The sequence below is a fragment of the Argiope bruennichi genome, chromosome 4, assembly GCF_947563725.1.
Source record: "Argiope bruennichi chromosome 4, qqArgBrue1.1, whole genome shotgun sequence".
NCBI lineage: Eukaryota > Metazoa > Arthropoda > Arachnida > Araneae > Araneidae > Argiope > Argiope bruennichi.
The window spans coordinates 92,085,907-92,112,760 of record NC_079154.1 but is presented as its reverse complement, the minus strand read 5'-3'; the positions used below and the strand labels follow the sequence as shown (position 1 = coordinate 92,112,760).

Below are 26,854 nucleotides of genomic sequence, written 5' to 3'. Positions count from 1 at the left end.
CTTTCAAAGCTGATATTTTTAGTCAATGCTTATTAATTTAAAATAACAATTACTAAAAAAAATAATTATAATTCTTTTCGGAAATTTAAAAATAATAGTTTAAAAAACAAAATTCGGCTTTAGAAATACACAAACAGCATAACATTCGTCTGAATATTGAAATTTATTTTTGGGTTTTCTAGCCAGTTATATTTGTTCGCCATGATTTTTTTTTATATTAAGTTATTAATTTGTAATGCATTTATTTAAAATTTTAGCTTGTTATTTGCTATGAATGAAAAATATGAATTTAATGGAATCAGTCTTTTACAAACTTGCATATTTAAAAATATATATATTACGATATTAAAATAGGAGAATTCTATTTTAGTCCTTTAATCCGACCCTACTAGAAAATCCAGCTTCAGCGTTAATGCAATTTTTCATCCTTTATCATTATCAAAAGTAAACTATCGAAAGATTTGATGGAATGATGGTATTGGTTAAAAATCTCATTATCATTATGATAACTTTTTTACAGATTGTGTATTAATTTAAATTTAGAAAATTTACGAAAGTTAATACAAAATTTGTGAAGACTGACTTGAAATTAAATAATAAAAAAGTACATTTAATTTTTTTTTTTTTTTTTAGTTTTAAAGTAGTGCAAAAAATATTTTCTGAAATAATATTTTCGGTAAATAAAGCTGAACACCAAAGAACTGGCTTAATTTTTAATTAATTTATATTTTGACTAAATTTGAATTTTGAAAGGTTGACAGTGATTTTCCTTTTGTCTTGCAAAGCATGTCTGTGAAATTTCATCAAAATAATACAAACATTATAGATTTTATAAAAGCCATATAAGCAAATAATCATGTTAGTTATAAAATAATGCGTAATTTTCGACATTTTTCCATATTTTAAAAAAAAAAGCCTTATTTTTATATCAGTTATACAGCTAGGTTTGATTAATGTTGCATGAAAAGCTTACATGAATATTATTGTGGGACTGGCCTCTTTTTCTTTCGAATCGCGATCAGAAAACAAGGGCGACTTTCTAAACTTCTTTACTACACCTGATGATATTTGAGCTACACGAAATTGATTTTCATATTCGATATGTCTTCTCAGAATAAAGATTTTACAGTCCTTTACTATACTTTAAGATGCTATTTGAATACAAAGGGGTACAGAAGTCTTGAGCAATTAAAAAAACTCGCAAATGAATCGTGATACGAAGAAGCAGAATGAACGGATATGGAATAGAAATATCTTATGCAATTTAAAAAAGTTGATGGTTCTGTAGTTGGTGTAGTGATGAATTACGCAGCGTAAGCCAATCAGCAGAATAACGACCACCAAATGTTTTCAATATATTGTCATTCTCCATTAGGAATTAGACTAGCAACCACTTCTTTCGACGCATTAAGTACATTTTTCTGATGGTACAACCAGTAGTGTAGAAAGAGTAAATTGTGACAAGGTAAATAAAATGAATATTTACCTCCCCTAATTGTCATTAATGGATTTTACAAATCTACATGAACCATAGCCTTATTTTTCAGGCTTATCATCACAATTTTCAAAGAGTGTCTTGTCTTCAAGGCGTCCCTAAGGCATCCCTCGTCTTCGGTAGCTATTCCACTAAACATAACAGAAAATGAGCACCTAATGAGAACCTAATCTAGAGAATTTAATAAGATTCTCTATTGCTCAGACTGGTGTCTTATCTTATGTAACGCATTCCCTGACAACCGCAATATTATCTGAAATTTTAAATTATAAACTAGACTACTTTTATTTCAGACTTTTAAACGCTTATTTCATATTTATTAAGTTAAAATTTTAAAATTTATTGTTTCCTTTCTTCCTTACGTACTAGAGTTTTCAAATTTTGCATGCTTCTATATTTTCGATAAAAATATACTTAATATTTTTTTTGAAATGTATGTTAAAGAATTTAAAAATTAAATTTTCATTACATATTTATAGCATCGTCTGCAAGTGAATGCAAAATAAATAAATAAAGACATCAGGTTGCCGGCGTCCTGGCATATGGGTAGCGCGTCTTCCCCGTGATCTGGGCGTCCCGGGTTCGAGTCCCGGTTTGGGCATGGTTGTTCTTCTGTTGTTCTATCTGTGAGATGTGTGAATGTGCCCTCCTGTAAAAAGGGGTTGTGCAAGCGAATGAGTGATGCGTGAGTAGCAAAGTCGTACTCTTGGCCCTAGTTGGCGCTGCTATAAAAAATAAGAGACGTCCCTCTCAGGCTTAAATCGCTGTCTTCGTAACAGCGGGCTTGTCAGTGGCAAGTGCCATAAGAAACAAACAAACAAACAGACATCAGGTTGCTATAATACATTTCTAATGATGAATTATGAATTGAAAACTAAAAAGTAGATAATAATTGGAATATTTAATTGTAGTAGTAAAGTAGACAATAATTGTAAAAGTAGACAGTAATTGGAAACTTTAAAAAAGTTCCATTTTTAAAGCATTACTAAAAGCTGTTTTTATTATTTTTTATTTATAGATTCGTTCGAAAATTATTGATTTTAAAACCGTCTCCTGAATTATCGTTGGAAGTCAGTATATTATCGATGGAAGTTAAATTATTTGCCAAATTTGTATAATATTGCCGCAAAAGCAAGCGCAGCTCTCACTTTCATACATATTAATATTATATTTTGCACGCGCTATGTTTAAATAGTCATTTCAAAAGGAGGGAGATCGATTCAGAAAGCGTACAAAGCATTTCCTTCGATACACGTATGCCATTCTCAGTCACTAGGTCACGGTTTGAAACGTGAGAAATTCTACGATTCAGTTTGACCCTATTAAACTTAAATCTCAGATGGATTACAAGAATTACATAAAAACTAATAATACAGAAAAAAAGCATATTTTTTACAGGGAAAATGCAGCGCTTCTGGTCCATAACACGCACAGGTCAAAATTGCTCTCTTAACAGCCTGAACTTGAATAAAAGAGCAAGCGAAAAGTAAAAAGCCCTCTTAAAAGGGGGGGGGGCAGTAACTTTCTTTTTAGTACTTTGCACGATATGAATTCATATCGAATAAAAAAAAGCGCCGCCAAAATAGCATATCCAATGGCTTAAATAGCCAACACATCCGAGGTGCAAAAGAAAAATAGGCTGGAGGGGAACTGGAAATGTGAATTTGGAGTTGGCGGTAAACAGGATTACATGTTGCCAGGATCGCACGAGGATTTTTGGAGATTTGAGACTGAAATTTCGTAAACAACATGACCTGAGGGATTGTGGTTCACAAAAGCGTTACAAGCAGGGAGAAGTGTTAAGTCGGGATGTGCTGAAGTGGAAGATGCGATAGAAGATAGGATGGAAATTTAGAAGGAGGGGTGTTTTCTAGGTGACGAAGTAAAGAAGCCAAGTGTTACCTCGAGGGTGGATGGTGATGTTAAGGGATGAAAGAAGCATTTATGTATTTATAGGACTCCTATCGTCAGATAGGAGTAAATTCATGGAAAATGTACCTGTAACTTTATTTGGGAGGAAAACGTTATTTATTCGACTCCCAAATGTATTATGATATTTTTTTTTAAAAAAAGAGATTTTTCTGTGATATGTGTGGAAATGTTAACGGATATTGCAAAAATTCAGTTAAGGAAAAGGATTTTTTTGATTTGGGCAGTTTTACGTAGTGATGGAATTTTATTAAATAAACGGGCTGTTTTGTATAAAATGTGATGAAATATGCTTAGGATAATAACAAGAATTTCTGGATTTTGATATCGAGGATATGAAAAAGAACATAACTTTTCAATTAATCAGTTAAATAAAATGAAAGCAAAGAAAAAAAATGAGAATAAAAGCAGCAAGAGATATTTTACTATTATTTTCTCTCTCTTCAGATGTTTTATACACACTAATTGTGGAACTATATCATAGAATCCATTCTAATATTTTGAAACTCAAGTTTGAATTACACAAAGTTGACCTCCTTTCTAATTATCCAATTCAGACAATTGGAAATGAAAGTTTTTCGAAAATGCTTTTTTTTAAAAAAATTTAAACTACTTTTGAATAAATGAAAAATTATATCATTCGGAACATTTAATTCAAATCGGCAATATTTTCAATCTGAAACGCAGAACTGAAAATCAATGAAGAATACAGGAATGGCTGATTGCTTTATACTCATTGAAAAATTTCAAATCAAAGGTGCTTTAAAATTGACATTTCTTAAACTTCTTAAACATTAAAAACTAATTTTATTTTGTAGAAGAACTAATTTATGACTGAGATTCAGAAAAATTCGGAGCTCCTAATCAAAATTTTGAACAAATCAAGACAAGAATGCATTTTTTAATAATGGATAGATAATCAAAATCGATTGAAACAACGTTTTGACGTTTAATCACTAACATCAAATTGCTGATTAGTTTTCATGCAAGTTCAATACACGACATAAAGAGAATATGGAAGTTGATAATATCCACGCATAATAAAGAATGTATGTCTTTTAGTATTCTGCAGGTCATATTTTTTGATCAAATACTATAAAAATCTAGTTCCAAATTTATGTGAAAACGTGCAACTTGGAGTAAATTTCTGAAAAATTTAATTAGAGTTTTGATTAATTAAAGATTAAGCTCCAAATCGGCAGTTCCTCATGAATCTCGAAAATATAATTGTTCTGCACATTTTTTTTTTCTAAATTTTGATTACTCAAAATAAAATCTTCGGCATAAATTTTAAAAAGAGTTTTTTTTCTATCAAATCGCTTTCTTTATTTCATAAAATATACAATCACTTGATTTTCTTCCATTGACGAAAACAAAGGAAGAAAAGTTGGTTTATATGAGAAACAAGAAATTGGAGTTACCTCATTGTGAAAGATTGCATTTAAAAACTAGATTACTTTGGTAATTAGGTTTTTATAGGAAATATACTATTTTGGGATCTAATTCCATTAAGAAGCACCAACAATGGGCCAGGTGTAAGGGGATTAAAAAAATAGGGCTTTAATTGCTATCTCAATTTAATAAATTTTTTTATTTGAATGTATCATGAACATCATGATTTATTGACACGAAACGCAGTCAATATTCCTTGCAAATCAGTCAGTCACCAAAGTCTCCTGTAAAATGTAAATTTAAAAATAGTAATTTCATATTATTGTACCATGTACGATTCCTTAATAAATATTTTCCTTCGAATTCTTTTAAAGATATCAAAAGTACAAATAAAATCGTTGTTGTTGTTTCTTATGGCACTTGCCATGGGCACACCCGCTGTTGCGAAGACAGCGATTTTAAGCCGGTGGGGGAGCGTCTCTTGATTTTTAGTAGCGCCAAATAGGGCCAAGAGAACGACTTAGCTACTCACGCATCACATCCGCTTGCACAACCCCTTTTTACAAGGGGGCACATTCACACATCTCACAGATAGAACAGATGAAGAACAACCATGCCCGAACCGGCACTCGAACCCAGGACGCCCAGAACACGGGGTAGACGTGCAACCCATATGCCAGTACGCTGGCTATAAACCGAGTAACTATATAGAGCATATTTCATTAAATAAATATCAGAAATTTTGTAATGAACGGTAACAAAAAAGGTAAATTTACGAGTGTATTTGCAATATTGCAGTTATTAATCATGAATTTTTATCACCGAAACCATTGGACTAAAGTATTGGCATTTAAACATTGTTTCTAAATAATAAAATAGACTGTGATGTATCAAAAAAATAAATAAATAAACCGAATTCCAAATTATGGAGATGCTGGATAAGTAGATGAAGAGTTCATTATTCCTAGCAAATTTAAGTTCAAATAATAAATGAGATAACAAATGAGTAGGAAGGCGCATAGCTGAATGAACAGGAAATGTAAGGTTACTGAAATTACACAAGTTAATTTCGATCAAAACTTGATGTTAAAAAACAATTTGCCTAGAGAGCCAATAAGATCTGCCAATTACCTCAAAGGACCAACTGATCGCCAACGACAGATATTATATGTAATAATTGAATGTTAATCTTTAATAAGTTTAAAAATATTTACGTTTTTTTCAACTCAAAATTTAATTGGTTCATCTTAAGATATGGAGCAGTTATGACTCATCTTCACATGTTCGTCTTATACTTTTATGATCGTCGCGCCCGTGGTAATTAAAATCATCCTGCCTATCTTATCACGAAAAATCTTTATTGCATTAAGCCAGCATACGAAACTTAATGACTTGTTGAAAAATATTGTTCAAAATATAAGTTTCGTTGAATATGAAGTACGAATAAGAATAAAACCGTGGCACAATCATTGATTATGAATGACTTTAAATGTTTTTAATAGCCGTTAAAACATTCACTGTGGACACTTTTAAGTATTGTACGTTAATTTCCCTAATATTTATTTTTGCCCAATTGGTATTCTATAGTCTTTCTCACCCTGAGAAAAAATTGTTTAATCGTAACCGTGTTATTTAACTATTTATGAGATCGATTCCTACATAGTGGCTTAATAATAATAATCAAGGTTTTAAATAATAAAACTATCACAAAATATTTTTTAATTATATTTCACAGTTTAATAAAAATAATGAGCAGCTATATGAGTAGAATCATTTAAAAGGAATTGTACGTGTATTCTTGAATTTGTAAAAATAAATCCAAACTTAATTAATTCACCAATTTATTTTACTCATTAGCAGAGAGCTAGATTGCCGTTGTAAAAGCGAATTCGTTATTATTAAAAAGATAGACATTAAAATTCTTTGTTCTCGATAAAATCGATTATAACAAAACGGGAAAGAAACGAATTTATCTCTTGATATAGAGGGTAAAAAGTAAAATCATCTAGTATATACCTGCAAAGAATTTTTTTTTAGTACCGCTGTACATGTAGTATCCATATTATTATAACTTAATAGAAACGTGAAGACTTTGTTAAAAAAAAAAAGGCAAACTATTTATTTGTTCTATTTGTAATTAAGTTTAAAAAGAAATGAACACATCCATATGGAAATAACAGAAAAAAAAATCCTAAAATAATTACGTTTTAGAAGTAAGAAATTATTTAGGAGTTCAACCTTTTTCCCTATTTTCCAAATCCCTATTTTCACAAATAAAAAATTATCGTTCTTTTAGTTCCTTTATTATTGTAGCAGTCTGATTTTTTTTATTGAATAAATAAATATTAATACTTAAGTAAATATATATATATATATATATATATATATTCTGCCATACGTATGAAACTTAAATGTTGAATGATTTTTCTTTCTATCATATTTTTAGGTGCCTTGATTCTGCAAGAATATTACTTTATTAGTTGAAATTTAATTACAATTCTTTCAAAATTATACTACAGATTTTAAGCGAGATGACAGAAAATTAAAGAGAACTATGGCACAATTTTAGTAATAATATAACGCTTCTGAAAAAATACGATTTATATAACCATTAATATTTGACGTTTTTGATAAGTGAAGCCATCACGATTAAATTATATGCTATTCAATAGAACCGGTTGGTTACCAAAGGCGGTTATCTTAGAATAATATATTCCAATTATAGCAAATCAAGCATGTACGAATAATGCATAGAGTACTACAAAAACAAATCAAGCATATTTCAAAATATAACTTTTATTATTCTCTGTTGCAGGAAATACAAATAAATGAATAGCAAGCGTTATCATGTTCCCTTTAGCATTTATTTCTCATTTCAAAGCACCGTCACAAATTTCTGTCTTCGCTTGTCTGAAACACAAACCAAACTCATAACACTTAAGCGACAAAATTCTACATATATACAATACAGCCCCCCACTTCGCCAATACCTCTTGCCGATCTATGAAAACAAAACAAAATTTCTCTAACAATACCATCTCGCGCGAAGTTCATTCCGTATGACAAATCACTGTGAAGAACAACAACTGGAAAACTTTCTTGCTTCAAGCGACGATGACAGACAGACAACAACTATGATAATCATCACCGAAGCGACTTCGCTGTAAGAATGCTTTTCATTTCGCAATTGCAAGCCAGGAGATACTCATCCATCTTCCAGCGCTTTTCTTGAAACAAAGAATGAGGGGAAGGGGGGATGGGGGAAGGGGAATAAAAGCGCGGGAAACAAGTACGCCGCAAAAGCTGACAGGAGTTGCGTTTTGGAGTGTTTCAATGATTCTTTTTCCGCCGGTGCGGACGCCATCTTTGGTGGAAAGATAATGAGTCTGTTGACGCGGAAGCGGGATTTTTGGAAGACGCAATTAGAAGAGGGTGTTGTTTCCTTTTGCAGTAAATTTCACTGTTATCTTTTAAGATTTGTTAAAGGCAATGGAGAGGCGAATCCATCAAGCTCGTGTTGGAGAGCACAAAAGAAGAGGAAATGGTCCTGGGTGAAATCTGGTTTTGTTCTGCTTTATTAATTTTTTTTTCTTAATAAACTTTTAAATAGCACCGATTTTTTTACATAAGAAGATAAAAAAATTGTAAGAAAAAGTGATAAATTAATTAAAATTTATTTAACTTTCTATTGTTTTCATTTTAGGATGTTGAGAATTAAACTGGTTTTCGAATTCTCACATTTTATTTAATTTACTGTTGAAAAATTAAAATTTTTTATCGACTCTATTATCGTATCGCATTTATTAGTAAAGATAAAACAAAATTAAACTTTTATATATATACGTTTGATATAATTATATTATGCAATTCGAAAAGCTATATGTAAATATCTTTAAAAGCCGAATTCGTTTTAAAATTGCTCGAAAATCCGAATTAAAATATTAAGTACGTACAATATTTTATAATGTTTATCCTACAGAAGTATAGCTCTAAAAAAGATCTAAAATAAAAGCATAAGAAATGACAGTTAAGTGAGAGGGTTCTCGCTTCCTTGTAGATTGCAATAACATAACACCGTTTCATACCCCTGCGACTATAACCTATTATTTATTTAAACAGTGTAATGGGCTTAAAGTGGGAGATACATCTAAAGATTCTTCTGAACTATCTATCCTTGTGATTATCACCAAATTGCCCGACGTCTGACATTTATTGACTAAAATTTGGTAAGTGGATTTTAATATTAGGTAAAGGAAACAGAAGGCTATGAATTGGAGATTCAAATGAGAAATGGCAGTGATTTTGTAAGCAGACTATCAACAGGAAACTAAAAATCTATGCAAATACTACAATTATGGTGTTATTATTGTCGATGATGGGTGATATCTCCTACTGAAGAGATTGGTGCATGAACTGGTGAAGGGGTATAACTGACTTTAATACCCATGTTCAGTTCGCGGGGATTGTAATTCAGATACACTTGATGGCTAAGTGCCGAGCTGAAGAAGCATTTTTGAATTTTACTTCACAAAAAACATTAAAGAGAGAAAAAAAAATAATCATTGCGCAGATAAATACAACAATTCGAATCATAGTATTTTGTTTGATAATTTTTTCTTGTGGCAGATGCTTCAAATTTGTCATGTCAAAGACTTTTACTTTAGGTTTTTCATGAAACTGTAGTCTGATAATTACCATTTTTACAGCAGCAGGTTGTAATTTGTGGAGGAGATTGTGTTTAAACTTTTAAAATATATTTTTTCAATACATTCAGCAGATGATTGTTTGATGAAGAGAATCTGCCAATTGCTGTAGAAGTAATGTATTTCTTAACACTCTTTATGGTGTGAGAGGTATATTTGTTATAAAATTTTTGTGTATAATATCGAGATTTTGTATTTATTCCTTATTTAATTTGTGGTTATATTTCGCAATGTGTTTCAAATGTGTAATGCTCTATTTTTACCAACCCTAAACTATCAACTGTCAAATGGGTTTTTTTAATAGGGTTTCCCACACTTAGTACACGAATGGTGACAAATATTGCGCTCATTTTGGGATAACCTTTATTAATATTTTAACAAGTTTTGTTTGTCTTATAAGTTTGCTTTAAAACATTAAGTAGTTTAGATAAAAGAATTTGTGAACGCTGCTAACTTTCTTTGTTTTCTTTGAATTTTTGAAATGATTATTTAAGAATGTTCTCATAAGGATGATGCAAAAGTTTTGATAAGAAGATTCACGAATGTTAATGATAAATATTTCCTTTGCATTTTCCTTATTCAAAAATATTTTCGAAAGAATATTTTCTGTCTCTCAAAATACGAAACTTTCTAACACATTTTGAGTGACAGGTTCTTTTTTTCAATGTATGGAATGCCCTCAAATGTAATTCTGTTTTTTTTTATTTAAATAAATTCTTCAGTTATTAAAAAATAGTTTTGAATAAGGAATTTTACAAACCTTCGTATCCTGAAAAACGATTTCAATGACAATTTTGGTATTATTTTTAAAACAATTTGATGATTTTATTAAAGAACGAAAATACAGTTCGATTTTCTGGCATAGATTCATTTACTGAAACTGATCGATAGAGGTATAGATAATTGGAATTCTTCTCTACTCAAAATTTCACATGTGGAAATTAAGTTAAAGTTGTCGGTCGCAATTTTGCACACAATTACGAGAACAGTTTTTTTTTTTCCTTCAAGTTCTTAAGGACTGTAAAAGAAAAAAGCAGAAAACAAAGAGAAATTATTACAAAAAAATTTGAACAAAAATGCTAACGTTCCCACATAATCACGATGCATATTCAGGCATTTGTCGTATTGGTGGATTAGGTTTTCCGATCACTATTTTGAAAAATATAAGATAGGCTTTAACATTCTTTTGGAACTCCTCATTAGTCTGGAATTATTATTTTAGCCTTCTATCCATTTCTACACACCAGAAAAGACATGAAAATCATTCGGCTTTAAGTCGCGTTCTCGATGAAGAAGGACCATACTGTCTGATTTATTTAGCAAATTAACCAAGATTCTCGAAAGAAACCGAGGATACTGGAATTCCAAACTGTATGCTTGCTGAACGGTATGACAAAATTGTAACTTTGGAGAACAAATGTTTAGACATTCCTTATCCACATTATTTCCTTAAAAGGAATTTCAGAGAATTTCATCATATCACTGGCGGCCCATATAATATTACTGCGGCAAAGTTCTTCATTGAAGGGATTGGAAATCTGGTCTATTGATACGATAGATGTTTAACTCTTCACCGTGATCAGGTCAAAAAATATTTTTCTTTGTACATAAATCTTATTAAATAATTAAATTTGTTATTGTCTGTTTTTAATGTTCATTGGAGCATTTAAAAAAAGTATTTTTGTTTTCTTTCTCTATAAATACAGGCAGACTTGAATGATCATATCAATATTCATTTTTTATGGATTCATATCGGACTGGTTATCAATGTTTTAATTATAAATAGTGTCATATTTATTTTCAGGTGGAAATGAAGCAACCTCTGACGGGAATTCAGAGAACAATTCATCAGCGGACGAAGATTCACAGATGCGCATGCGCCTGAAACGTAAGCTGCAACGAAATCGAACCTCGTTTGCCAATGAGCAGATCGAGGCCCTTGAAAAAGGTATGCCCTCAGACAAAATGTAGTAGAACCTTGAAAGCTCGGAATTTCCAACTTTTGGTTGGAAATTTTATTTTGCATATTCAAAATTGCGGATAGGTCAGTTTATAAATTTATTTTTGACAATTTTTTTAAAAGAAAAAACGAAACTTGAGTTTTTTAAACCTCAGAAATTAGAAATAAAAAGCATAAATTATTTTAAAGCTCAGTAAACTCAAAACTAAACGCTAAAAGTTTTATTGAAATTAAATTAATTTTTTTTTTGTATTTTAGATTTTGATTGCATTTTATTTTTCTTAAAATGCGCCTTATACAGCCGATTTTTTTTTGGACAAAAATAATAAATCAGATCAAAATGGAAGCTAATCAGTTCTAGGAATGTTTGCCTTCAATGTATTAGTTGCCAGCATTCAAATATTAATAATCAATCAATTTTTACATTATTAATTTATTGAATTTTTCAAATGTATTCAAATTAATAATTTAAATTAAATTATATGTCTCAAGATTTTAACAAATTACCCTGTTAAGCTATTTTAGTAACATTTTATAGAAACTTTCACAATTAGATAAAAAGTATAAATTAATATGAAGTATCACCATAACAAATCAACTTATTGTTATCACTATTTCTTAAGTACAAAACTATCCGTTTGCATTTGGAAAGCAATATACTTAAAAAGTAAACAAATATTTCTGCTTAGTAAAAGTTTTTCCCAAAAGTAAATTTCAAAATGTCGTTACTCTGTGCTTCCTTTGAATAAAGGTCTTTCCAAAATAGCTAAACTGCAATAGGTCACCAGAAACTTGTTGCAGTTTAATAAAGCTCAGAATTCCAGAATATAGCGTTAAAAATCCCTACAAAATATGAACAAATTGAATACAAATAATTAGACGTTATTATGATGCGTAATGCCGTTCCGAGACACTTAACGTTAAATTCTTTATTCAAACGACAATCCTCCCCCTCCTAAATGCATTACTTTTTTATTCCTGTTATGAGATAAGTAAGAAGTAAAGCAAAAACGAAAAGCAACTGTACTTAAAGCAATGCACCGTCTTTTTCAGGGTAAAATTTTAAGTGGAATATGTGGGCGATAATACATAAGCGAATCAGAACTATCTAAAGCCTTAGCGCATGTTTTATCCGAGACAAATCTGAAAAATTTGTAAATTAGTTACAAAATAGTTGAAAGCGAATTTAAAGTTTATTATGAATCAATATGCAACGATATAACATGGCATTTGCTTCTTATTGCCATTACAACATTATTCATTTATATTTTTATCAAAAATTTCACTATCAATTTCATTGCAATAAATTATTATCAATGATTAGCGGGTGAAGCCTGGTTTTTGGATAATTTTAGATGTTTTATTTTATGCCGCTTTGAGAAGGCTATTTATTAATAGAAGGATTCATTTTGCCTTTGCAAAAAAGTAAATCTTTCTTAATTCCTGTAGAGTTACAATTTAGTTTAAAATCAAGAAAGGATTAAAATTTTATTGATTTTTTTCAAACATTTTTTACAATAGTGTTATATTTACATAAAAATTAGATTGTTATTTCTGTATACGAAACACTAAATTTAAAAAAAATCAGTTTAATTTATTGGGGTCCAACTCTGAAAAATGTTAGAGAGAGAGAAAAAAAGAAAGGCCTTTTTTTAGAATAATTATAACTTTCCAATATGACATTGGAAGCTCGTTTTTAAAGCTGCTCATTCCTTTTTTATGATGACTACGAAAATATCTGGAGATTTTAAGACAATTCATATTCTAAAAATGTTAGAATAATTTTAATATCAACACTAGAAGTAAGAAATTCATAATATAATTCTGTTTGTATATTATTCAAAAGCAGTGACTATGTAAATTTCACAATATCAAACTAAATAGGAAAAAGCTTCCAAGTACATGGAAAAATTAATTAGATTGAATTCTTAGAAGATATACCGGAGTATTTATTGATATTTAAAACAAAACGTATCCTTAGATAGCTTTCCTATTTCTTTAAATATTGGAAACCTTTGCAAATGCAAACGATTTAAATTTCTACATTTTCTTGTGGTTGAATAATTCCAAGATACCTTTTAATGAAAAATTCAGTTAATGTAATAAATTTTTTTTCTTTAAATCCTGTTTTATGACTATCTAATACTTTCACTGGCAACTTATTGAAGGCAAATGTGATTATATATATATATATATATATATATATATATATATATATATATATATATATATATATATATATATATATATAATACATATAAAAACATTATTGTTGATAAATTCAGTTGAAAACTCAAACTCACATACTTTCTCAAATAAAATCCATTGAAAAATGCATAAGTTAGAAAAAAAAAGTTATTTGGTTTCTTTATAGAAATTTAAATATTTTGAATTCTTCCGTGAAGAATTTTTTTGAGGAAAGATCACATATTTGAAACCTCAATTAAATTATTATTCTATTGGCGTTGAAAGAAATGCAATAAAAGTATTATGATTGGAGAATTGATTAATATTACTTTTTAAAAATCGAATTAATTACGGCTGTATACTGAAGGTCATTTTCAAGGGCTTATGGTTCTGCAAATATTTGATGTTTGTTTGGTGTAAAAGCATTTATTTCTCAGTAGTAATTCTGTATTTTTGCATGAATTTTATTTTAATTTGTGACCATATCTTTATGCATGCATATTTGAATGCTTTTGATTGTTATGTACATTAAGAATTTGTAGTTTTTAGAGTTAAAAATGATAGAATTACAATAAAATTATTATAAAAAGTGAATTAATTCGTTGAATTTTTCTATATTGAATGCAAATTTCTTTTATTTTGCATGATTTAATAAATTCTTTTCGCAGACTGGAAGAAGTTGTTAAAGTTTGCATAAAAAAATTATAGATTTTCAATATTTATTAAATGTTTATTAAAAGTTTAAAGTTTATGGACAAAAATTCCAAAGATAATTTTTAATATCTTTTTCATTTTATATAAAAAGAACTGTTTGCTCAATAATTTTACCTAAGAAAAGGAAATATGCATATCTGAATTAATCAAAATGCATATTTTTTAGTTTTTATGTTGAACTTTTAGTCAGAATGCTACTCCAGATCGATCAGAAAAATCCTGTCATACTTCATCAGATTTTCGAGAAAAATTCGTTTTTAAATATAATATTTATTGAAATAATTCTTTTCTGAATTAATGAAAGAAAGTACTTAAAATTCAAATTTTATTTTGTTTAGAATGAGTCGACAGCAATATTTTAATGCATTTATAGTTTTATTCTTCTAAGTGAGATGTATAAGATCGCTGAGTGTTTAAATCATGAGGCGAACTTCCAACATCTGAAACTTTTTTCATTATTTACGCTTCAGTGGTGCTGCCCTCTGTCCTCAATATGAGAAAGTAAATTTGTTGAAAAAAAATGATTCCGCTTTGTAAATTTAACTTTATCGCTTCCCCAACGATTTTAAACAGAAAAATGTATCGGAAAGGTTTTCATATTTTGTACGATTTATCATTTAAATAAACTGAGTTAAATTTTCAAAAATATCTATTACATGGCTAAAAATGGACGAGAGTTTTTCTAAATGATTTTTATCATAAAATTTTGGTAATGTAGCTGACAAATTTACAATTTGAATGATTTTAGTTCATTTCAGTTATCGTTTTTAGTATATTCCTAGTGATGCGAAACTATGTACGCATATTTAAAACACATTATAATATTATAGATCACACATTATAATATTATTTAAAAAGACGATGATTGCATGTTGTTTTTAACAAATCGATAAGGAATGAATTAAAAATGTATTTCAATTATGAAAATTTCATGGAAAAAAAATCTGTAAATGAAGTATATTTTAACTTTTACCAAAAGTCAAAGAGTCGTTTAGTAGTAGTTAATGTATAAAGGAAATTGATCAAAAATATTTTTTTCCTCTTCTTGAATTCTATTTTAAATTCAGAAAATTTAAGAATGTGATTTATCTGATTATTTTTTTAAGTGTTGAGTAAAAAATTTTTGTAGAATTGATGTTTTAAAACTGTGGGTCAAAAACTCCGATTGGAATCTCACAGAATCTGCTCTTTCCAATAATTCTAAACTAAATTATTACAGAAGATAATTAATTTTTAATTAAATATTTTTAAATAATTTCTGAATATTGCAGTGGCATCAAAAATGGGGTGATGAATGTTTCCTCCTTAGAAGGTTATAGTAGAAAAAATTTAAGAAGGCCTACTGTTTTTTTATAAGAGATCATAATTTATGAAATATTAAGTTTTTTTTAAAAATTAATCATTAGATAAATTTAAGTTTTGTAATTAATCATTAAATATTGATACGATTATCTAAATTAATGTGTTGTTATTATTATTTCTCACTATGCATGATTATCATCAATGTGAATTATCTGTATCATTTTGAATATTTTGTTTGCTGCTTTTTTAGAGTAAGAACTCTCTCAACAACAAAAGAAAATTACTAATTTTTGCAATAAATAGCTAATTGTTTCTTTGTTTACCAATTGAGGGATAAAATATTGAATGTGAATATTAATTTTAGATCTAACAAATCACAATACACTAATGTTTTATTTTTAAACCAGGCACATACTGTCATATAACATATTAAATGAAAGGATGGACAGGACTTCATTTTAATATTTAAAGTTAAGGAAAGAATATGGCTGAATTATGGAAAATAATAATAACACTAAAAAACATCTAAGACGAATTAAAAATTAATCGGAAATATTAAAAGCAATAAATATGAAACTACACATATTGGATAAATTTGCAAAAGTGTTTATAAAAAATATTACAATATTTTTTAATATTATTAGCTTACAACAATAAAATTCTATTAAAAATTCGTAATAAAATATTGCGGACATCATGCGACGTATTCTCTTTTTAAGATTTAATCTAAATTAATAATTCGTTTCAGAATGTCAAGATTTTTTTTTTCTTTTTTTCATTTTTTGTTCTTAACAGAAAATGCTTAAGATCTACAACAAAGCAATCTTTCAGGAGACTAATAGAGAGGTTGCTCGAGATTGACCATAAAAAAATTCCTGCCGTGAATTTCAAAGATTCTCATTCAAAATCTCATTTCGCTTAAAATTAAAGTATACAAAGCAATGAAGTTCCTTAATTTGTTTATTAAATCCAAATAAAATAATTAACGTTTTTTCATTTAATGAAAACTTTGTTAATTAATGGGTAAGAGGTAAAGTTTATTAAAAACCTTTGAGGACCTGGTTTTAATTTTGCCAAAAATGACTTTGCTTATTGTATTTAGCGACTGCTGGACTAGAGTTTTAAGAACGCACCTTGGTCAAGCCATTCATTTTCAAAATATAGCCCTATTTTTGGCTAAAGTGTGAAATATATTCGAATTCGCCTTTACTTATGATAATTAAAATAATACTAAAGACAAGGGAAAAAACACATAGCAAATATGCTAAAAGTGATAGTTTTATAAATAATGCTATTAAAATAATTATTCTATTTTATTATATTAAATAAAATTATTTATAAAAACTGTATTATTCGTTATTTTTAAATATTAAATTGCGAATGATTTGTTTTTAAATTTATATCATTGTAGAGAAAAATTAAATTTTATGAATTTGCATCTGAAAACATTAAACTGTAAAACAAATAAGCTTTTTAATCATATTCATTAAATTTACAATAAAAGTGCTCATGAAAGCAGTGTTTTCTATTTTTGGGTTTAAATTGAGCTGATTAAGCCAGCTGTTATTTTTAAATTCGAATATTCTTTTTTTCTTTTTGAAAAATAGAGTAATAAACAGAAAGAATAATTTAAAATAACAGGAAAAATGCAAGATATAATAAAATAAAAAGATTTCATGTGTTTTCAAAATAATGCACTTTTATCGTATTGAAACTTGGTATTAATATAAAACAAATATATCTTTCGAGTTCAAAAAAATCCATTTTAAAGATTTTACATATTAAATATCAATTGTTTTCTTTTTGAAATATTCATCTAAATTCATTTCTTTATTCCAGTTATAGCTTAGTTAAAATCATCTATAATTCAAATTGCCTGAATCAAAAGATTTAATACAAGGCACTTATAAAAATAATTAAAACAATTTAACTTAACAAAAGGAATTTTTCATTAAGAATTTAAAAAAAAAAATTGCCTACAATTTTTTTTATAATGATCTGTCAGGATTGGAATTTTTCAAAATTATTAATGAATAATTAAGGTTTTATTTGATTCTTAACATTTTAATTTATGAATGAGCAATTTCAAACAATAGATTTTAATCGAATTCCATTACTTAATTACCATAAGTAACAATGGGTACGTTAATGGGGAAACCGATCAAGTGATTCAATGCCAGTTTTACAAAGGTTCCTTGAAGGTTATTTTAAAGTATTTATTTTATTTTATCAATGGGCCTTATGCCAGCTGTTAAAGCAAATAAAAAATTCTTAATGATTTATACACAAGGTCATAGACAGAGTGCTATCATTACTGAACCTCGTAAATAATGGAGAGAGTGAAAGCATGGTTTTCTATTTTGTAAAGTTTAATGAATATAAAATCTTAAAGAATTGATAAATTAATGCTTTTTTATAGTCATATAAAAATATGAATATTGAAAAATGTATCAGTTTATTGAAGCATTAATTTATGTTTTGAACGAAGACTCTTAAGAAAGTACAGCAACGGAAGAGTTAATGGAATTTACAGAATTGCAGAGCAAACCATTTCGGAACTTCTTTTTATATTCCTTTGATTTTTTTTACACTTCAAATAATAATTTAAATAAATAAATAATAATTCATACTGTCATATAATTATATGGATACTGAAAAATACCTCAATCTATTAATATATTAATCTATGTTTTGAACGAAGACAAAGGAAGTACGGCAGCTGAAAAATTAAAACAATTTACAGGATTGCAGAGCAAAGCAACTCGGATCTGCTTTTTGTATTGCCTTAATTTTTTATACTTCAAATAATAAATAAATAATAATTCATTCAGCATTGTTATAAGTATTCCAAGATGCAAAGAAATTTGTAGAGACTTTCTAGATTAGACTTCTGACTTAAAGAATCCTATCTAATATAGTTTAGTGAAATCTAATTTTGATGTCAAAATTAAAATTTATTTACATTAAAAATTTAAAAGATATTTACGTTTACCGAATTATTCAAAATTAATAATTTAAAATAATCACATGAATCATGTTTATGGAAATAAATCAAATAATGTAAAATAAAATTTGCAATAAATTAAAGTCTAATTTAAATATTTTATTTTATTAATTTTATTTTATCATTATTATATTGAAAGAAATCCCCCAAAAGGGATCGTAATTGAAAATGTTTAAGAAATTATATTCTATTGTACCATTTATGTATCGCATGGTTATGACTGTTCATGTAGTAATTTCATAGGTGTGTATGCTCATGCATTTCGGAACAAAATTTAAAGCAAAGAAAACAAAAACGTATCAATAATAACAAATGTATTAATCTTTTAAATTTTAGAAATTATTTTGCAAAATATTCGTATTTTAATATTTTTAAGTTAAACCGTAAAGAATAAATCTTTTACTCAACAGTACTAATAAACCAGATCTTATTCGAAAATAAAATAATTAACATTCTGTGAAAGGAATATCTATCAATTTTTCAAGATGTGGTAATATTTTTTTTTTTTTTTACTTGTACGAAAAAAAAAGTTTCGGGAAAAAAATAAAATAATGAAACGTAATATTTTGAAAAGCATTAAAGAATGTAGCTACTAATTTAATTTCCAACTTAATTATTCACCCACAAGGTAATTAGCAATATTTTTGTAAAATCTGAGAAATAAATTGAAATATCTTTTTAAATAGAGACTTAGAAAATGGATCGCAATTTCAAAGCAATTGTCAGACGATTACTTATTAATACTGCGTTATAAAAATAACTTCATAACAATTACTAGAAATGTAAATAGGAATGCAAATAGGAATATTTAATTAAGTAATTTTAAATCGAAAATTCAAGCCATAAAACATATTTGATATTTACTATCTAGGTGTATATTATTTATTTTCTCTTCAAAGCTGACTAGTATCTTATAAATTTCATTTCCGTCTTATTAAACGTGTTAAACTTTGTTGAATTTTTGATTAGTATTTTAAAAATATATTTAAATGCTATTGCTGCAAATATTGAAGTTGTAACAATGCTTAAAACTAGATCACTTTAACCCTTATGTGTTTGCTCTTGCTTTAATTCATAATTTAAAACAATTACTATATAGTAAAATAAGGAAAATTCCAATATAACATTTTTCATTTTTAGAATTTGAAAGAACTCATTATCCAGATGTATTTGCAAGGGAAAGGTTAGCAGAAAAAATTGCTTTACCAGAAGCTCGAATACAGGTATGAATATTGTCCAACTATTCCTTTAAAATCTATATTGCAATAAAGATTCAAATTTTATTTTTTTAATTTTTAACTATTTTTATTTACTTAAAGTGAATATAATATGAATGAAGTAATTTGGTCAAAATATAGCGTAGACGTTAAATAACATTGTAATTAAACATTTTAAATTTATTTTAATTTAATTCCGATAAAAATATTTTCTAATTCTTAAAAGCATCACTGCTATATCTTATTACTGTTTTTTCTTAATCTCAATGGAATAACTAATACTACTAATAATAAAAAAATTAGATTGGAATTTGTCAACATAGACATTTATTTTAAAGTTGATTGCCCAGTTGTACATATTTGTTTAATGATTTTCAAATTCCATCATAAATTGAAATCGGTGTTCGAAATTAAATTTATCTTTACAACTTACCATCTATGAAAAATCATGAATTTTTTGAGGTACTTACTTCCAGGTTCAGAATTATGCGTAATTATAATTAAATATATTCAATATCTGCACATCCATGAATCTTTTGAGTTCAAACAACATATTTTTTGAAAGTCTATTTCTCTGTCTGGGAACACAAAGATAATTCAAAAACACTTTGATCTAGATGAATAAAATTTGGTACATGTTTTTTTATACCGAATTTGCAGATTTTTATAAAATTTTGAACGAAATCCATTCTCTTGTCTGTCTGGTTGTCCGAACATATGTTAACATAACTAAAAAAAATAAAGAGAACTATATGAATAAAATTTGGTATATTAATTTAGCATTTAAAGTATGTGTATGAATCAAAATAGAAAGCAAGTCCGGCAAGGGGTTGACCATTAATCTGTACTTTCACAAGCAGGTAAATGCGATAAACGAGCGTATAAACGCAGTGACATAAATTCATGAAATTTTGTACGTGATTTTGTAACTACATTTGTAGTGTGTGAAATTTTGGTCTCAATCGGTCATCAAAAAATGGCGTCCAAAGTACACATCTAATTTTTTGACATTCGTGTATTAATTACAACTTAGCGATTAATCGCAAAAGATCGCACGGTAATACGCTTTTTCATAACTATTGTACGTTAGTGCCACGCAGTTCATAACACACCAATACATTTAATAGAAAGTATGCGAGAACTTTCTTGATTTCAATTCTTACTAATTTGTTATGCTGTTTTCCATTACATCTATTTTTTTCATTATAAACAGTGAAGAATGTAGGTAGTTTAGGCTCCTAGGCACTTTATAAGGCCCCTTTTTTAATAATTGTTCATTTTAAGTTTACATTTTTAATAGAATTAATTATTTATTTTTGGTCGATATTTTTTATTTTATTGATTTTGTAAATTTAATATTTTTTATTTTATTTATCGCTTATGACACCAGACAGCTCCGGCATCCGCGCTTGTACGCAGGATTATTTTAAAGCAGATATTCAGTTTTATAATTATTCCAATGACTAAATAAAATATATATTGAAACCTGGCCAATTATATTTGAGAAAGTATTAATATTATTCTAATTTATAGAACTGCATTCTTTACAAACTTATTAATTTTTCAATTAAGAAAATAAAGTTTTTAAATCGATCTGCTTGCGCTTCCTCTCAGTCTGGCGGCTCTAGACAGCTGCCTAGTTTGAGTAGTGAGAAGTAAGTCACTGATTATAAATATATTAAGACGTCATATCAAATCAAATATAATTGAAAGCAGGTTTCCACATTATCTCTAGTATCCACATGGTAGGCATTTCAATTCCTTATAAACCTAAAAAATATTATAATTTTTTTAAAAATTTACTGTCTAAACATTTATATATATATATATATATATATATATATATATATATATATATATATATATATATATATATATATATATATATTAAGCAGATTAAAAAAAAAATCCATAAGCAGAAGAGTTGGTTGAATGTTTATTTAAACAGTTTTTATCGATTCTTTTTTTTCTTTTTTTTATCGGAGCATCTTAAAACAAAATTTTTGTTAGATTGTAATAGAATGGAATAATGAAATTTATGAATACTTAGAACTGTGTTCTCTCCAAGGAGATTATTACAAATCAGATATCTGTTTTCATCAGATTTTCTGCTATTAGTGTACGTATATGTTATACGTACACTAATACCTGATTTTTTTTGCAAAACCTTTTGAATAAAAATATTTCTTTCAAACTTAAGTTATTTCACGAATATAAGAATAAAATAAATTATGAATGGATTTTTGCATCTAAATATTCAGTCATCTCGCTCATTTATGGATTTTTTAGTAATGCAATGCAAGTATCAAAATAAAAATATTGACACTTGTAGTTAAAACCTAAATCGGTAATTGGTATTCTAATTGGTAACGTTCCCATTCCCTTGAGTTATGAAAATTTTCAACTCATCAAATCGAAACAAACGCGCATTTATGTACCATTGTAATGAATATTGGTTGTCTGGAACCAGTAACGCTGTAGAAAATGTGACCTTGAACCGCCTACAAAAAATACACAGACTATAATATACTTAGAATATTACTCGAAGCAATTCCAAAATCGTTTAAAAAATTAACCTTTTTAATTAAAAAATATCGCTAATTTAATGATAATTTAAATAAAAGGACAATGCATTAATTAATCCAATTATATATTCTGATTCAACAAGCAGACAAATATTTATTGTTTTTTACTAATTAGAAGACCTGCTTAGTAAAATTATTTATTTCCTGCGCATCAAGATATCCGCTATCACGTAACTATAGCAAATTCATTGACTTATAACAAATCAATAATCATTTATTTAAATAATGAAGCTAAGTAAGTATTCCAAAAAGAATTTGTGAAACATCTTTATCTCGAGGTAAATACACATTTACAAAAGCTCGTGACCCTTTTCAAGTTTTTCAAAAAGCATTATCGAATCTCCATAGCTTATCTAGTATGTTTCGGATCTTATTTAGCACGTGAAGGCCAAATGCATAGTAAACGAAGACAAATCCAATGATTTATTTCATTCGTTTTCTAAAATGAACACAGTGGTCTGTCTCACAGGTTTGGTTTTCAAATCGTCGAGCAAAATGGCGAAGAGAAGAAAAGCTTCGAAACCAAAGAAGGACGGTGGACCAAGTCAGTGCAACAAGTGTCGCCACACCCACTGCCGGTCGGTTACCATTAAATGGTACCTTTGCGAATACCATGTACCCCTCATTAGGACAACCCATGGGAGCCATGACAGATTCATACGGGTAAGTAGCTTTTATCAAGATAGAATTATTTCGACAAATAATCAATCACAGCAAAATAAATTTTGTTAGTGCAGTAGGCTTTCTTAGTTTGATACTTCTAATAACATTTCTGCTGATATAGTTATTTTTAATTTAAATTATCCTGCTTGAAATCTAATGTTTTGTGGTTGTTGTTTTTTATTTTCACTAGACTGGCACAATAATCGATGCTCGTAATTTAAAATCATTCATTCTTACCAATCCAAAATAATACTTCTTATGTACTGAGTGAGGGTGTATTCTATGGCGAACAAAATAAAAAGTAGAAATAAATATATATAAATATATTTAAAAAGTGAAAAATTGCCCCCATATAATGAGAGGTATGTTCTATTAAATTAAAAGTAAAATGTCGCTCTTTGAAATTAGAGAGTATAAACATTAAAATCTCTTTAGCAGTATTTTAATACGGATAATTAAGAAATTGATTGGATATATATATAACGATACATTCCACTAGCAGTAGAATCATCAGGTTATTAAAATTCTAAACTATGCTAACTGTTAGTTCTTCCAGGAAAAAAAAATCCAGTTTCGTTTTTTTAAATTTTATTTTGTTTTTACCCGTTTGCGAATTACTGATATTCAAAACTTGCTGAAGGCTTCTGAATCAATAGCTTATTTAAAGACGTAGTTCGTGACCTACAACTAGAATAACCTCAAGTAATTTAGATAAATCATACAATCATTCAAGTAATTTAGGAAAATAAAGTTATATTTTCGTACAACTGTGCGTCCGTCATTAGATTTTGTTATTTTTGCGATTTCTGTTGCTTATGCATTAATTGCAATTACGAAAATAAGCAACAGTGTACTTTGATCAGAAAATATATTTCTTGCTGTATTTTGTCAATTTGAATAAAATTATCAGAAAATCATTGTAAAAGTTATCGAAATGCTATTGAAATGCTGTTTTTTTTCTTTCTTTTTTTTCTGGTTTCCGGACTCTAAATGACTTGATAATTTTTCAAAAATTGAGGACCAATTTCAGGAATATCTTTCATTCACCCACTCCCCCTAAGATTTCGGTCATTGAAAATAGGATTTAAAAGCACCATTCTTGTTTTAAGGCCATTTTCTAATTTTATTTCGTTTACCATGTGTTTTTCAGCATGACGCCCGTTTCGGGAATGACGCCGAGCTCTTGTCTACAGCAGAGGGATCCTGGAGCTTATTCCTACATGCTACACGATACTCTCAGTTTAGGAGCGTATTCGCGTGCATCGTGTACTCCAGCGCAAGCAATGAATTCACATCCTTCATATGCAGTCAGTGGGACAAGTCCACACAGTGCTGGTAAGTTAACTTAATACTTCAAGAGCAAATTCGTTTGGAAATATAAACTATCACATGTTCCTTTATAAACTTCTGTGTGCTTTCATAAATTGTTTAGTTAAATTATTTGGAAGAAGAAGATGGCAAAAAGCATCGCCCCTTTACTTACTCTTTCCTTCTGAAGTTCGAGATTATCTTTAAAAAAAGAATTCGAACATTATGATAGAAGCTTCTCAAATACTTCGCTGTATCTCTGAGGCATATATGGAATATGTATATAAGGGAATTTAGATATATTTTTTTTTAACAATGAATGTATTTTTTAAAATGAATTTTAAGAACAGCAGTTAAGCATTTTTGTTGAAGAATAACGCCTGCTTTCCAAAGAAGTATATCTTAACAAAATGGGGTGATTATCTTAGCATCCTCTTTTTATTGATTCAATGTTTCTAATTTTTTCCGTTTTAAACACGGCAAATATTATATTGATTTTAATCATCATTTCTTTCGAATGGGATCACTGTAGAAGCAATTAAACATATAATCCATTGAAATATTAACATATAACCATAAATTCTTCAGTAACTGTTCAATGTTGCAGAGTTAGTTTTAAATAAAATTTTATTATGAGCTATAAGAGTCTACTCATCTATAGATGCATTTAAGTAAATGGTTTGAGAAATCAAGGACTTTTATAATATTTCTGACATTAATAAATTAAATATATGTATTTTTAGCAGTAATAAAAAAAGGATGTCACTGCAATTTAACACATTCATCGTAGCTAAAGCACATTTGTTGATTTTTCATGCATCAGTGACGAAACTATTTGAAACTATAAGATAGAGATAGTAAATTCTCCTTGCATAATCACAGCGATGAATGTGTTAAGCACCATTCTCACGGAATCTTACTAGAATTATTTTTCAGGTGTCATATCTCCAGGTGTAACAGTTCCAGTGCAAGTACCTGGACAAACACCCGATATATCGGTCACGAGTAATTACTGGCCTCGGATTCAGTGACGAAAGGACTCCAGTGGTCGTCACAAGTGGTCGTCCAGTAGTCATCAACACCAACACCAACAACAACAACCGCAACAAATTTCCCAACACCAACAACAAGATATGCTAAATGACCGAGGTCTTTCGATTCTGGATGGGTTAAGGTTGGGTGAATCCCCTTACCTACATCCTTTCTTTCTACACTTGGCTTCAGGTATGGAAAGAAATCATCACCAATGGAATATGCCTCCTGTTGAATCCACAGCTATCCGAGACACAGAAGACAAGACCAAAGTCGAAGACACCAAACCGCCTCCTGAACACAGCCAGCCGTTGGTTCAAGATTTCCAAAAGGTTGAATAGTTTCAGTCAAAAGGATTGCTTTTGTTTTTATGGTTACACAAGAAGACTTCAAGTATCACCAAATAAGGTTGAGTTTTATAGCCTGATTTCGATGTTTGCAAAGAACTGAAGTTACAAACTTTACATAACTGGTATTGTATCAAGTTTAAGTATGTGGCTGTTTTACAGCCGGTGTATGTATCATTTTTTTTCAATAGATAATGCGAAGCTTTATTTTTGTCTGAGCAAGTTTAAAATTATCTTATTTGTGGTAAGAAGCATGTATCTTCTTATGTATGTTTAAGGATTAATGTGATACAATGTTTAATTACAGCACTTCAACTTTTGAAATATTTGTAATGTCAGCCGTTGAAGTATTTTTTGCTTTCCATTCAGATGCACCGATAAACTGATATATTCAGTCCTTCAATGTAATTTAATAAGAATTTTTTTAAAAATCTGGAACCGCTAACTACATTTAAATATCACTGTGTGACATAGATGTATATTATCCGGAATTTAAACCTTTATTTTAACTATAAAATGTTTTGTTTTGCTGCTTGGTGTTTGTTACAAGGTAGTATCCATTGGGAAATCTGAAGGGCCAATAGCAATTCTAAGTATATATTAAAACTAAATTAGCTTTTTTTTATCTTTAAAGAATAGATAACTCCGAAAATATTTTTTTTTCTCTTTACTTCTTCTGTTTGTGATTTTCAACAACGTTGAGCTTGAAGCAAAATATTGGAGCAATACTTCAAAGAACTCTAATTTCTGTGAATATATGATATTTGTATATTTAGTTTTGTATAATATTGTAGATAAAAAGTTCTGTTGCAATTTTTTTTGAAACATTTTGAATTTTTTTTTGTAACGAATGTGAGTGTTTTACTGATATAAATTCGAGCTTATTATGTTAAAAATTTAAATAAGATAAGAAATAACTCATGAATTTGTATGTATTCTGATCTTGATGAAAATTTCATATGTTTTTATTATTTTTTTTGCTAATTATTATTAAATTTAAACTATTATTTTATGAA

General features: G+C 28.3%; 1 protein-coding gene across 3 annotated transcripts in view; it reads left to right on the top strand.

Moving 5' to 3' along the window:
* LOC129965805 (paired box protein Pax-6-like) overlaps positions 1–26,625 on the top strand; it is a 94,520-nt gene extending 67,895 nt beyond the window's left edge. For 2 of the 3 annotated variants that reach the window (XM_056080006.1, XM_056080005.1), the window contains exons 5-9: positions 11,324–11,467; positions 19,827–19,909; positions 22,958–23,151; positions 24,302–24,486; positions 25,396–26,625. In XM_056080006.1, the coding sequence (XP_055935981.1) occupies positions 11,324–11,467; positions 19,827–19,909; positions 22,958–23,151; positions 24,302–24,486; positions 25,396–25,490 (701 nt within the window). In that variant the 3' untranslated portion in view covers positions 25,491–26,625. The remainder of the gene's footprint in view (positions 1–11,323; positions 11,468–19,826; positions 19,910–22,957; positions 23,152–24,301; positions 24,487–25,395) is intronic. The other variant, XM_056080007.1, reaches the window with a different exon arrangement.
* The last annotated feature ends 229 nt before the right edge of the window (positions 26,626–26,854 follow it).